Source organism: Plasmopara halstedii, assembly GCF_900000015.1.
Source record: "Plasmopara halstedii genome assembly, contig: Scaffold_444, whole genome shotgun sequence".
Taxonomy (NCBI): domain Eukaryota; phylum Oomycota; class Peronosporomycetes; order Peronosporales; family Peronosporaceae; genus Plasmopara; species Plasmopara halstedii.
The window spans coordinates 159,856-172,980 of NW_020187364.1; the positions used below are offsets into that span (position 1 = coordinate 159,856).

The 13,125-nt window shown below is 43.9% G+C and overlaps 5 protein-coding genes across 5 annotated transcripts; 3 read left to right on the forward strand and 2 right to left on the reverse strand.

The window, feature by feature from the left end:
- Window positions 1-255: 255 nt before the first annotated feature.
- On the forward strand, window positions 256-1,884 carry PHALS_09986 (dihydrolipoyllysine-residue succinyltransferase component of 2-oxoglutarate dehydrogenase; the record flags this gene model as incomplete). The annotated part of the gene is made up of 1 exon (XM_024725331.1): window positions 256-1,884. The coding sequence occupies one exon, from the start codon at window positions 256-258 to the stop codon at window positions 1,882-1,884; it is 1,629 nt and encodes a 542-aa protein (XP_024576119.1).
- A 185-nt stretch (window positions 1,885-2,069) lies between these two features.
- On the forward strand, window positions 2,070-3,206 carry PHALS_09987 (homodimeric type; the record flags this gene model as incomplete). The annotated part of the gene is made up of 2 exons (XM_024725332.1): window positions 2,070-2,415; window positions 2,476-3,206. The coding sequence occupies 2 exons, from the start codon at window positions 2,070-2,072 to the stop codon at window positions 3,204-3,206; spliced, it is 1,077 nt and encodes a 358-aa protein (XP_024576120.1).
- Window positions 3,207-3,269: 63 nt separating this feature from the next.
- PHALS_09988 (hypothetical protein PPTG_15539) lies at window positions 3,270-5,762 on the reverse strand (the record flags this gene model as incomplete). The annotated part of the gene is made up of 1 exon (XM_024725333.1): window positions 3,270-5,762. The coding sequence occupies one exon, from the start codon at window positions 5,760-5,762 to the stop codon at window positions 3,270-3,272; it is 2,493 nt and encodes an 830-aa protein (XP_024576121.1).
- A 100-nt stretch (window positions 5,763-5,862) lies between these two features.
- PHALS_09989 (dna repair helicase) lies at window positions 5,863-8,273 on the forward strand (the record flags this gene model as incomplete). Its single annotated transcript, XM_024725334.1, has 2 exons — window positions 5,863-8,194; window positions 8,257-8,273. The coding sequence occupies 2 exons, from the start codon at window positions 5,863-5,865 to the stop codon at window positions 8,271-8,273; spliced, it is 2,349 nt and encodes a 782-aa protein (XP_024576122.1).
- A 69-nt stretch (window positions 8,274-8,342) lies between these two features.
- Window positions 8,343-9,294, reverse strand: PHALS_09990 (60s ribosomal protein l11; the record flags this gene model as incomplete). Its single annotated transcript, XM_024725335.1, has 3 exons — window positions 8,343-8,728; window positions 9,074-9,221; window positions 9,292-9,294. The coding sequence occupies 3 exons, from the start codon at window positions 9,292-9,294 to the stop codon at window positions 8,343-8,345; spliced, it is 537 nt and encodes a 178-aa protein (XP_024576123.1).
- Window positions 9,295-13,125: the final 3,831 nt, after the last annotated feature.

The following is a 13,125-nucleotide window of genomic DNA, read 5'->3' on the forward strand; positions in this document are numbered from 1 at the left end:
ACAGAGAGGTATTGATGATTCCCATACCACATACGCGCAAGGAACTCCATGAGAGTGTCGGTTGTTTGAGTCTGCTTAAAAGTTTGAGGACTTAGACAGTGTAGATCGCTGTTTAGTCCTGGAGCTGGATTTGCTATGCGATCTTTTCTTAAGTATAAAGGTCTTCTTAGGATGAAATTTTAGATATGTCAAAAAAAAACATTATTATGGACAATTTCACAAATATACATAGATCCTGCCCCTCCCTCCAGATAAATGCACGGTTCCGGACGCGTTGTGCTGCACGCCCGTGCTACCGCGCGTGCCAATGGAGCTGCCCGCCGCTCACTCACATCTCTAGCTCGTAATTCTACCATCAAGTTCGCACGATCATCCAAGCTTGACACGCTCAAGCTTCGTGACGTGAATGCTATATCCGCTCGTACGCATCGTTTTAAAGCCGCATCGATCCTTCAGCTTCGTGCATTTTCAAGTTCTAACGAGGTGAAAGATGTTCCTGTTCCATCTATGGGTGACTCAATTTCCGAGGGAACCGTCGTAGAATGGCTTAAGCAGCCAGGAGATGCTGTGGCCGAGGACGAAGTTGTTGTCGTGCTGGAGACGGACAAAGTGAGCGTAGATGTCCGTTCGCCCTTCGCTGGTACCATGGGAAAACAGCTGGCAGCTACTGATGATAACGTAACGGTAGGTTCCTCACTCTTTCAGATTGTCAAAGGTGAGGCAGGCTCGCAGAGTGCACAGAGTACGGAAACAAAGGCTGTGCCGGCTTCCACTTCGGCAGGTGAAGAAACGATCGTTCCCGTACCTTCTATGGGCGACTCTATTTCAGAAGGAACTGTTGTTGAATGGATTAAAAAAGTGGGAGATTATGTGAGCGAGGACGAAGTTGTAGTCGTGCTCGAGACTGACAAGGTGAGTGTGGATGTTCGGGCACCAAAGAGTGGCACTATTTCCAAAACGTTGGCTGACGTGGACCAAACAGTAGAAATTGGCGTGCCACTCTTTTCGATAAAACCTGGTGGTGAGGCCTCTACTGCATCAAAAGTCGCTCCAACTCCCACTTCGGCTCCTACTCCTGAAGCCATCTCGACTTCATCACCCAATCCTAAAGCCTCGACGTCTGTTGCTACCCCCAATCCTGTCGTTCCTGGTGCTAATCCATTGATAGCAATGCCCAAGCGTGCAATTCGTCGTGAGAAAATGAGCCGCATGCGTCTACGTACGGCTGAACGACTGAAGGAATCGCAAAACACAGCAGCCAGCCTCACGACTTTTCAAGAGGTGGATATGTCCAAACTCATGGATCTTCGTAAGCAATATAAAGACGCATTTGAAGCCAAGCACGGTGTCAAGCTAGGATTTATGTCAGCTTTTGTTAAGGCAAGTGCGTCAGCACTGCTTGAAGTGCCTGGTGTCAATGCAATGATCGACGATGAGCATCAGGAGATCGTGTACCGTGATTACGTTGACATGAGTGTTGCTGTGTCTACCCCCAAGGGTCTGGTCACGCCAGTATTGAAAAATACTGAATCCATGAGCTTTGCTGATGTAGAAAAGAAATTGTCTGAACTAGCGATTCGTGCGCGTGATGGAAAACTTTCGTTGGAAGAAATGACCGGTGGCAATTTTACAATCTCGAACGGCGGTGTCTTTGGCTCACTTATGGGCACGCCGATCATTAATCTGCCACAGTCGGGAATCCTTGGAATGCACAACACCAAGATGCGTCCTGTTGTTGTGAATGGTGAAGTGGTCGCACGTCCTATGATGTACCTTGCACTCACCTACGACCACCGACTCGTTGACGGTCGTGAAGGCGTCACGTGTCTTAAGGCCATTGCTGACAAGATTGAGAATCCGGAACGTCTCTTGCTTGACATTTAACCTTTTGGTAAATATCACTTTAAAGGTGAATTGATATAACAATATTCATAAATTGGGTATTTGCAAAAAAAATATGAAAGTGACAGCAAATAGTAATTGTTCTTTGGTCCAAAAAAACAGTTTTTGTGTTCTACACATCACTAAATCAAATGTGTGCTTTAAGACACACAAAACGTATTCTGGCCATGTCTTCTCCTACTGAGATCAAATGGATCAATGCACGTCCCGACGACTTTCATCACCATCTACGAGACGGCGATGATGCTTTAAGATGCACTGTATCACACGTGGCATCACAGTTCGCACGTTGCATTGTTATGCCAAATCTTGTACCACCTGTCACCACGACACAGCAAGCACTGGCTTACCGTGCACGTATCATGGCTCACGTTCCAGAACTTAAACGTGACCCTAATAGTCCAATTGGTTTCGAGCCATTAATGACACTCTACATGACGGACGGCACAACCGCCGACGAAATCCATCGCGCCGCCGCGACCGGAATGATCTTTGCTGTCAAGCTTTATCCTGGTATAAACATTTGATAGGATTATAAGTCATTTATTGACTAATCGTGTCTGATTTCTATAGCTGGTGCCACTACGAATTCGGACTCGGGTGTAACGAAAATTCACAACATTTACCCAGCACTTAAAGCTATGGCTGACGTCGGCATGCCATTGCTGGTCCACGGTGAAGTGACAGACCCGACTATCGACGTTTTTGATCGTGAAGCCACGTTTGTGGAGCAAGTAATTAAGCCACTTGTGGCTGATTTTCCACAGCTAAAAATTGTTATGGAGCACATCACAACCAAAGAAGCGGCTGAATTTGTCTTGACAGCACCAGCAAATGTCGCGGCAACCATCACACCACAGCACTTGTTGTACAACCGCAATGCCATTTTCCAGGGAGGTTTACGCCCACATAAATACTGTTTGCCAGTCCTGAAACGCGAGATACATCGACAAGCTTTGCTTCAAGCTATTGCTAGTGGAAGTACCAAGTTTTTTCTAGGGACAGACAGCGCTCCACATGTAGCTGCGAAGAAAGAGTCAAGCTGCGGGTGCGCTGGTATTTACTCGGCTCACGCAGCTCTAGAATTGTACGCCGAAGCCTTCGAGTCAATCGGCAAGCTAGAGTTGTTCCGTGCATTTGCATGCGAGAACGGAGCTGATTTTTATGGGCTAAAACGAAACACAGTGGGCAAAACAGTTTTACGCAAGCAAGAGTGGAAGGTGCCGGACAGCTATCCATTCCAAAATGACGTTGTGGTTCCGCTGAAGGCTGGAGAAATTATAAGCTGGAAATTGCAGGAGTAAACGGCTGATTACTGCGTTTGTAGGTAGAAAATGTGAGTTACATTGGCAGTCACGTTGGCATTGTCATGTCGACGAGATGTCCAAGCTAGCGCGTTTTTCTCTTGTTTTCATTTGAAATACTGACTTTAATATCCGGCATGTTGGTTCAATCGTTGATGATGGGCTATGCGGAGAAGTGGTGCACGCTTTTGAATCTCCTTTCTTTTTCTTACCCGTTGTCATGACACTCCCTCGTACAATCAGCGCAGTCACAAAGCTCAAAAAGTCGGAAAATTCACGAAAGACTTGACTAACTCGGTAGCACGACTTGCCCACATTGTTGTGAGGCTGCAAAGGGTCTTCAATCACTAGTAAACCATCACGTGACAATGGCGGCACAAGCATTGACGGTGATTTAGAGCCAGCACAGCTGACACTCGGAGATAAATGCATTGTTGGGGGAGAAAGTGAGTGGGATGAAAATGTTTTGGCGCGGGAAGGATCAAATGACATGGTCGGCTCACCCCATGATACAACAGAAATATGGTCGAGGTTTTGTCGAAAATCGTTTCCGTAAAATTGTAAGAAATCCATCAAAAGTTTTCCAAGCAAAAATGGTTTTGCCTCATGTCCACCTTCGTCTTCAGATCCCGTCACAAATGAAGGAAGCACAACTCGTTTCGCTTTTTTGATGCGTTTCTTGTCCAATTCCTTCGCCTTCTTTGGCTGTTTGGCTGTGCATTGCTGTATAATCTCCTTGGCAATTGATTCTCCTTTTAAACACTGTGCGTCATACCGCGCATTCCAACGAGTCGGCACCTCCACTTTCAACTCACAGAAATCATCTTCATTATATGATTGTCGACTAATTTTTTGTTCGTCAACCATCGAAATCAAAGCTCCTTGCTCTTGAAGAACATACACAACCATCAGCAACAGACCGTAAGACGACAAGCCACCGACGTATGGATCATTTAATTCACGTTCAGCCAAAAAATGCTTTAATACCAACGCTAACTCTCGTAATCCATAAAACGCATTCGCCAGACCTTGTATTAACCTCACACTAGCGACACCATTATGATGAATCCCGTGAGGCTCATCAAACGTTATATCAAACGGGATGCGAAGCTTCGTATCCGTACTACGATCAGTCTTGTCTTGTCCGTCAGAAGAGATAAGAGTGACTACTTTTAAAAGTGGGACGGAAGCACGACTTATCGCGCTCACATCGACAAAGCCTGACAGTTCGCGTAAATGTTCTGCTAGAACCTCAACGCATTGCTGACTACTGAAATGAAACTCTTGTGTCGCTCCAAAGACAACCAAATCCACATCGCTGGCTTCTCCATGTAATTTTGTAGCAAAAGATCCATATTGTTCGACTTGTACGCAATCATTCCAAAGTAATTGAATTTCCTCTGTTACCATATTTATCGCCTTTTGAATCGACGGACGTTTCTCTTGTGCTTCTCGCTCATGATGGGCACAGAAATCTTCAATTTCATCATGTAACACTACTTGCATCATAGCAGTTTGCTCTTCGTACAGTCGTTGCAAATTTCCAAGCGATAATGCGCTTTTTCTCGTTCCTTCCGCACGTTCCTCATCAATGCGTCGTTCGCGTTCCTTTTCCGTAGCTTGGATGACACTTCGTCTCCATTCTAGTCGCTCTTCCCATTCTTTCTCTCTCGACATGCCATTCACAGGACACGCCGCGAGATGTTCGGCAAGATTTTCACGGGAACAGATTTCTCCACACCCGAGCACAGCATTTGGACAAACCACATCGTACGAGTAAAAATCCGTGACATTGTCTTCAACAACTTGATCCAACGTATCTGGCACCTGTCGATATACACACCGTTTCAAATGAGATTCTAAATCTTTCAACATACAACTAAATGTGCACCCGAACCAACTATTCGGGCACACGACTTCATAATCTTCCGAAAACCTTGAAATTGTCGATTGAAACCACTGCGTATTTTTCATATTATCCAGAAACATTTCTCGCATCATTGCTTCCTGTTCCTTCTCAATTGTAGCAATTGCCCATTGTCTTCGACGTCGAATTTCAGCTTCTTCTTCACATTGCAGCTGCTTCAATACATTTAAACGTCTTGCACGTTCTTTTTCAGCCGCTTCAATGACCCATTGAGTCCAATACGCACGTTCAGCTGCTTGCTGTTCTTGTTCTCCGCGTATCACTTCACGTTCTTCAAGACTAAGCTCACGATGGTGGAAAAGCTTGGACATTGCAGCATTTGTTGTTTTCTTAGAACATTGAGGACTTGAGAGTACATTATTATCTTCTGATCGTAACGATGGTGATGTGAAGCTTTGTGCATGTATACTACTGTCTTGAAGCGGTGTAAATGGCACAGTAGCGACACAGAGGTTCTTTGCGTCATTAAGCGGTGAATTGCACGAATCTGAGCGAAACTCATTCTCTATAGAAGCATTAATAGTGCAAGTATTTGACTTCTTTTTGGATCGGCGCTTGCGAGGACCTGAGTGGTGTTTCCGTGGCTTGTCCTCATCCTTCACAACGTCTAGCATGGTACCGTGACTCATAGCGCGTCGCTTCCGGTGATCGACGATTGATTAAGTACGTTACATCATTTAAGATTTAAATGTGGTACACATGAGTTATCACAGTTTACATTTTAAAGATATGAAGGTCGATATCGATGGGCTCGAGGTTATCTTCCCGTATGAGCGCATGTACTCTGAGCAATTACAGTATATGCGTGAACTTAAGCGCGCACTTGATGCACAAGGTCATTGTATGCTAGAGATGCCAACAGGTACAGGCAAGACTGTATCACTTTTATCTTTGGTCATAGCATACAAACACGCACATCCGACTGCCGGAAAGCTTATTTACTGTACTCGAACGGTACCAGAGATGGCTAAATGTGTCGAAGAGATTAAAAAGCTTGTAAAATACCGAGAACAATACTATGGGGATAAAGCACAGATCACAGCTGTGTGTCTAAGCTCGCGACGCAATATGTGTGTCCATCCGCGGGTTATGGCCCACGCTGATGGCGAAGATGTCGACGGACAATGCCGCAGGATGACAGCATCTTGGGTACGTGCTAAAGCTGCTAAAGCGCACGAAGTATCAGCAGATGGTGACGTGTCGATGCCCCAAGTGGAAGATGCGATTGAAACGTGCTCGTTTTACGAAAACTACGACACCCGAAGAAGTGACGATACACTTCTTCCTCCAGGAGTGTACTCTGTTGACGATTTGAAACAACTTGGAACCGTCAAAGGGTGGTGTCCTTATTTCTTAACACGATATGTCGTGACTTTTGCGGACGTGGTGGTATACAATTACCAATATATGTTAGATCCAAAAGTTAGTCAATTGGTATCCAGAAGCTTTGAGAAGGAAAGTATTGTGGTCTTTGATGAAGCCCACAATATTGACAATGTATGTATTGAAGCTTTGAGTGTTGATCTAGATCGGCGCTCTTTGGATCGAGCGTCGCGTAACTTGACGACACTATCGAATCATGTAAATAAATTAAAACAAGCGGATAAAGCAAGATTAGATGCTGAATATCGACGACTAGTAGAAGGTCTACGATCAAGTAACGCTGTTGTAGCGCCCACGTATACAAATCCAACAACGAATCAAGCAATTGACTCTAGCAACGATATTTTAATTGCCAATCCCGTTTTACCGGATGATGTATTGGATGAAGCTATTCCGGGAAATATTAGACGAGCTGAACACTTTGTCGCTTTCATGCGACGATTGATCGAATATCTACGCAAGCGCATTCGAGTCCGTCAAGTGGAATCCGAGACACCTCAAGCTTTTCTGCATCATTTGCACCAAGCGATTAGTATGGAGATAAAACCAATGAAATTTTGCTACACGCGTCTCAATTCGTTGATGCGAACGCTTGAAGTGACCAATTTGGAGGAATTTAACGCGCTTACAAGAGTTGCAGACTTTGCGACACTAGTAGCGACATATGCCGATGGATTTATGCTAATTATTGAGCCATTTGACGGCGCGTCTGGCGTACACGATCCTGTGTTGCAACTATCATGTCTAGATGCATCCTTAGCAATTCGTCCAGTTTTTGAGCGCTTTAGCAGCGTCATCATCACGTCTGGAACACTGTCTCCGATTGATTTGTATCCACGTTTGTTAAATTTTAACCCTGTAATTCGTGAATCGTTGCCCATGTCCGTATACCGCTCAAGTATTTGTCCATTGGTGATCACACGTGGTAGTGACCAGATGCCCGTAAGTACAAAGTTTGACTTGCGCGACGATCTCTCAGTTGTCCGTAATTACGGCACACTGTTGTTGGAATTAGCTGCATGTACCCCAGACGGGATGGTTTGCTTTTTTCCGTCTTATTTATACATGGAAAAGATTATTGGTCAGTGGGACTCACTTGGCGTTCTCAAGCGTGTACTGACTAGTAAACTGCTTTTTATCGAGACAAAAGATATTGTTGAAACAACATTGGCACTAGATAATTACAAGAAAGCGTGCGATTGTGGACGAGGTGCAATCTTCTTTTCGGTTGCTCGTGGTAAAGTAGCTGAAGGGATCGATTTTGATCGTCACTATGGACGTGCAGTTGTTCTATTCGGTATTCCATTTCAGTACACGTTATCGAACACTTTACGCGCACGACTTGAGTATCTTCGCTACACTCACCAAATTCGAGAAGGTGATTTTCTCACATTTGACGCTTTACGTCAAGCTGCTCAATGTGCTGGTCGAGTGCTACGAAGTAAAACGGACTATGGTCTCGTAATCTTTGCCGACTCGAGGTACAATCGTGCAGATAAACGTACGAAACTTCCGCCGTGGATCACACAATTTCTTGTCGACTCGCATTTAAATTTGTCGGTGGATATGGCTGTATTTATGGCCAAAAAGTACCTTTCACTGATGGCACAGCCTGTTAGTGATTCAACGAATGTCAATTCGGTATTACTTGATGCTGATGGAGTTTCTAAATGGCTTGGTAAGCATCCAAAGGAAAATGAAACCATGCACTGAAGTAGCAAAGATCGTAGAAAATTAAAGCTATGAAAAAATTGTGAGTTATATCTCTCCATTTTGCTTTATCCTATCCCAAAGAAATCGACAACAAGCAACTCAATTGCATGTATTTAACCACGAGGAGCGTCCAACACAATACCCTCATACTTAGCTTGGAACCATTTGATAGCATCATCTTTGGTAAGACGGTGTGGGTGGCCTACACGCGATTGCTGAATCTTTCGGCGAGCTACACGAGCACCTGGTCGCTTAAGTACAACGTAGAAGTCCATACCGTAAATACCAGTAGATGGATCGTACTTGATACCCAAGTCGATGTGTTCCTGAATACCGAAGCCAAAGTTGCCCGTTTCGGAAAAGTTCTTGCGCAGTAACTCGTACTCTTTGACCTTTAAGCCACGGTCAAGAATTTCCTGAGCCAATTCACCTCGGACGGTTACGTGGCACGAAATCTTTTCGTTACGACGAATGCCAAATGTACGGACCGTGTAACGAGCTAAAGTAGACAAACATCATTGATTATTAGTGATATTTCTTGGAAAACAAGAAGAAGATATGATCCACATCGTCACTAAAGTGACTAACACGCGCCTTTGCCATCCGTTGAGACGGACAAAGTACAACGACACCAACCTCCAAGATCATTGATGTGTGCGTGATGTGGCATCAGCCCGGTGTACTCAAGAACGAGCGCAATCGGGGATGAACCAGAAGCCTCAATTTAGAAGCTTCCAACACCCGGAAAGGCCGTAAATTGGGTTAGACACACTGCCGAAAGCAAGTGGCCCGGGTAAGTAGCCCGTTAAGGCAATTCTTTGCTTTTATCTTGTGAAAAGCTTACCCTTAGAGTACACAGGCTTCTGACCCGTGAGCTGTTCGAGCACACGAGCAGCACGCGTGAGCTTATCGCCCGATTCGCCGACACAGCAGTTGATTACAAGCTTGTCGACGTGGATTTCACGCATCACGTTGTTGCTCTTGTCGCCGGCCTGTAAAGCATTGAAACGCACAATTGTTAGGACTTTCATGCACACTATAGCGACAAATACACGAGCATACCATCTTGTTGTTTTAGAGCTTTTTGGAGAAGTACTAATGCTTGAAAACGATTAGCAAGTGAATTTGATTCAGCACCAACCAATGCACAATAAATATCCGCATATCGGTTTGAAATGCGGGGTAGTTTTTATGCTTTAATTCTGCTTTGTTGAAAATTATACAACTTGTTTGTTTATTTAGTGATGAATGCCTTCATTATTAGGCATATTTCTCCCACACCTTTTATAGATTAGATCTATGAAATGCAAAAGCATGAGGTAAGATACTTTTCACGAGATCCCTTGGATTAAAGACAGTTTTTCGCGCGCCAGACACTTCGTACTGCAAAGGTGCGGTCTTTAACATAGACTTTTGAAGTTGAAAATGAGGCTATCAGCCTTACAAGCAAACTCTTGGGTTTGAGCATGTCTCATCACAGCGTGAACTGGAAAAGAAAGCGGGTGCTTGTCTAACGTTGACGTCCCTGTCAGCACCGTAGAATCAGGAAATAAACGACGTCACACCAACGTCATTTATTTAGCTTGCTGGTAAGGCCGCAAGACTGGAAGAGCGACGAGCGAGCAACGTGTAACGGGGTAACAAGTACCCTGGTATGAAAGGATGGGTCACACACGATGGTGTGACCACACAATAGTGTGGATACAGCTTAATAAGACGCCACTACGTGGCTGGACTGTTTGTAGTTATGCATTTTAATCAGGCTTTACTATTTAGTTAGACAAATTTATAGATTTGGATATAGGCGGCTTTGCCGCAAAGAAATACAGTTTACGATTTGGACAAGAGAGTTTATTTGCCTAAGGTTAATGCTGTGGTTACTCTCGGAGTAAGCGGATTGCGATCGCTGCACTCGTACTAGTTCAAGTCGGTGACCTTACCTTAGCTTCCTCTAAGCGAGAGAGTTACGGCAGTCCCGCTGCACTACACATAAGTGTCTAAGAGTTGTGCTGTGATGCGTAAAAAACTTCAACTGGATTGGATCGATCGAAGCCATAGACGCAGCGTGACATATCCCAAGTCGACCGTTATGGAGTTTAACCGCCTTCTGTGCTAGTTGAAAATATGTTGAACTATATGACAAAGTCTGGTACGCTCAAAACTCAACCATGCTCAATATCTACCTCGTAGCGGAAAGTGTGCTTGCTGATTGCTTTGGATTACGGATAATGTGTGCACAGCCATACTAAGATAGGAGTGGACGGTGGGTGCGCTTAAGCTGCGAACAGTTTGAATCGGAGACAAAAGCGAATTCGTTTCTAGCTCGGGATAGTTGGAGAGCCACTTTAACCAATCTGATGAAATAATCGCCTGGCTGAAAAAGACTTTCGTGAGATTGACCATAGGCGCCCCTACTCCTTTTGATATATGTGTGATTTAGCAGTAAGGAAATAAATATTTTATCTTCAAGACTCGCAATGACTATTTGCCGTTTGGCATACAGCAAATTCTGATCATTGAGTGCTGACATAATACACCGAAGATAAGGTTCGATTTCCGACAATGTCACGTCGAGGTAATGAAAACTGTACTATTTTTGCTATTATTTTCTTTGGCCATAGTGGAAAGCTCAACGGATTTATTTTCTGTGGTGAAATACAGCTATCACGTGTTTTGATGTTGTACAGTGAGCTTGACTAGTTACACTATTAGAGAGTTGGGCTTGAGAACGGGAAAGCCCGCAGGACTACGGACCGCTAGCCTTATCAGATGCATGAAGCATCTTTCATTGTTACCAATACAATAAAAATATTAATATAAATATAAGCTGGTTTTGCTTAAGTTGAATTTGTATTTTTCTTCCTGAGCACTCGGAAGTATATTAATTTGCAATCAGGGAGCGCGATCCGTTGGGAGTTGTATAAAAGTACTGTGTGATTAAAAAAAACTCCGTGTTAGGTGTCACATCAACCAACTGTATCTCTTTTCAAAATGGAAATGTTGTTTCGAGTGTACATTGTATGCACTATTTACCAGCCCAACCAATGGCATTTGCGGACCCACTTCTACGAGACAGACTAAATTCGTATATTTGTTCGAACAAGTAGTACTGTGACGACATAGTATCCTAGTTGTAGTTTTACTCTGACAACGCCCAGCAGGTCGCAATTCACCTGCGGCATGTGCATCGTGGGCTTATGAGGTGTATCAAACATTTTCCACCAATCTTTTACGGATCGACGAAGGGATATATGGCGTTGGCAGTCAGAAGTTTTGATATTTGACTCATGACCTGATGATAAGCTGTGTCAGCAAATGAGTATATTGAGTTCCTGTTTTCTTAGCTATTTTCTATTCAAAGATGAAATGACGTACTGTATTTGGACAATGAGTGTCTACAACACGATCTACGTCAAGTAATATCCGATATACTATATTCCTCATGTATGTTGGCTGTCTTCTTGGTATGTCAAGCTAATAAGTTGAAATAACGTACTGTATTTGGACAATAAGTGTCTACAACACGATGTACGTCAAGTAATATCCGATATACTATATTCCTCATGTATGTTGGTTGTCTTCTTGGTATGTCAAGCTAATACATTGCTCTCACTATTATTTGGATTAAATAATAATAGGTTAAGTCCGGTCCAAAAATCCCAAAACCGATATCAACCATATAGTTAATTATGCTATTCACTCAAACGTCGAATTGCAACCACCATAGGCATCGAATGTTGGAAGCAGAGATTTTTTTGGTGCGATAAGCCTCACAGTCTCCCCTTTCTACAGCATAGCTATGTGTTTCAACTGGCAATTTTGCCCTGGAATCGCAATCAATATTCCAAAAAGAGCCTCACAGGAAAATAGCTCGGCGCTAGTAATGTACTTTCATTCTGTGTCTTACAAACAAGACGAGAAGACATGTTCGTAAACTACATGCTGCGCTTCGAGGGCGGCTGGGAGAGTGATTAACGTCAAGAGCATAAAATCCGTCACAATTTCCTAGCAAAGCACGCCAAGAACAGAGCTTAGAAGTTTAAAGTCTAATGATATTGATGGAATCACTACACCAGTGAGCAAAATGTTTTTGTCTTTGTAAGACTACATCTTCTACAGTTTAAAGCAGCAATAACAACGATTCGTTCATCAATAGGTGGAAAGATCACATGTCATAAAGCGCAACCGAAATCTATTCACAACTTTAGATCACCTTTCACAACTCATAATCACTCGCGCTACTGGAATGATGGAGCAGCAATTGTCGCGCTTCCTACCACTTCATTCTGTTACGCTGTTTTCCCACAATATCATCCAATTCTTCATTTGGAGGCTTGCCTTGTTGTGAGATCCCAACACTTATGTTTATTGGCTAGCTGAGTGTGTTAGAAATCTTGAGTGCTGTCGGTAAGAACCACGTTTCAGCACGTTGGCGGTTATCCTCACGTTATGCTTTGCATAGTATTTTTGCTATCATTCATCGTGCAACCTTCGTATTACTTCCAGTTAGACTTAATTCCACATCAATCACCCTTCAGCAACACGCCAAAAAGTGCTCCGAGTGGGGTGCTCCATTCAAGCGCACAATTTTGTTTATAACGTATTGTGCACCTAATTCGTCGATGTCCAAAGACATGCAAAGCACGAAGAGACAGATGCTGGCATCTATAGCAAACACATAAGTACATTGTCCATGTGTCTGTACATTGTCCATGTGTCTGTGCGTCAATACAACATAGACAAATGTGTCTGTAATAGCGTAACCGATCCTGTGGTGTAGTGGTACGCCGCTCACTTCAGGACCGGGAGGTCCAGGGCTCAATCCCCGGGCCGGGTAAAGTCGGGTTAGAGTGTAATGAATAAAACCCTACAGCACGTGCTTGACATGGCTTACAC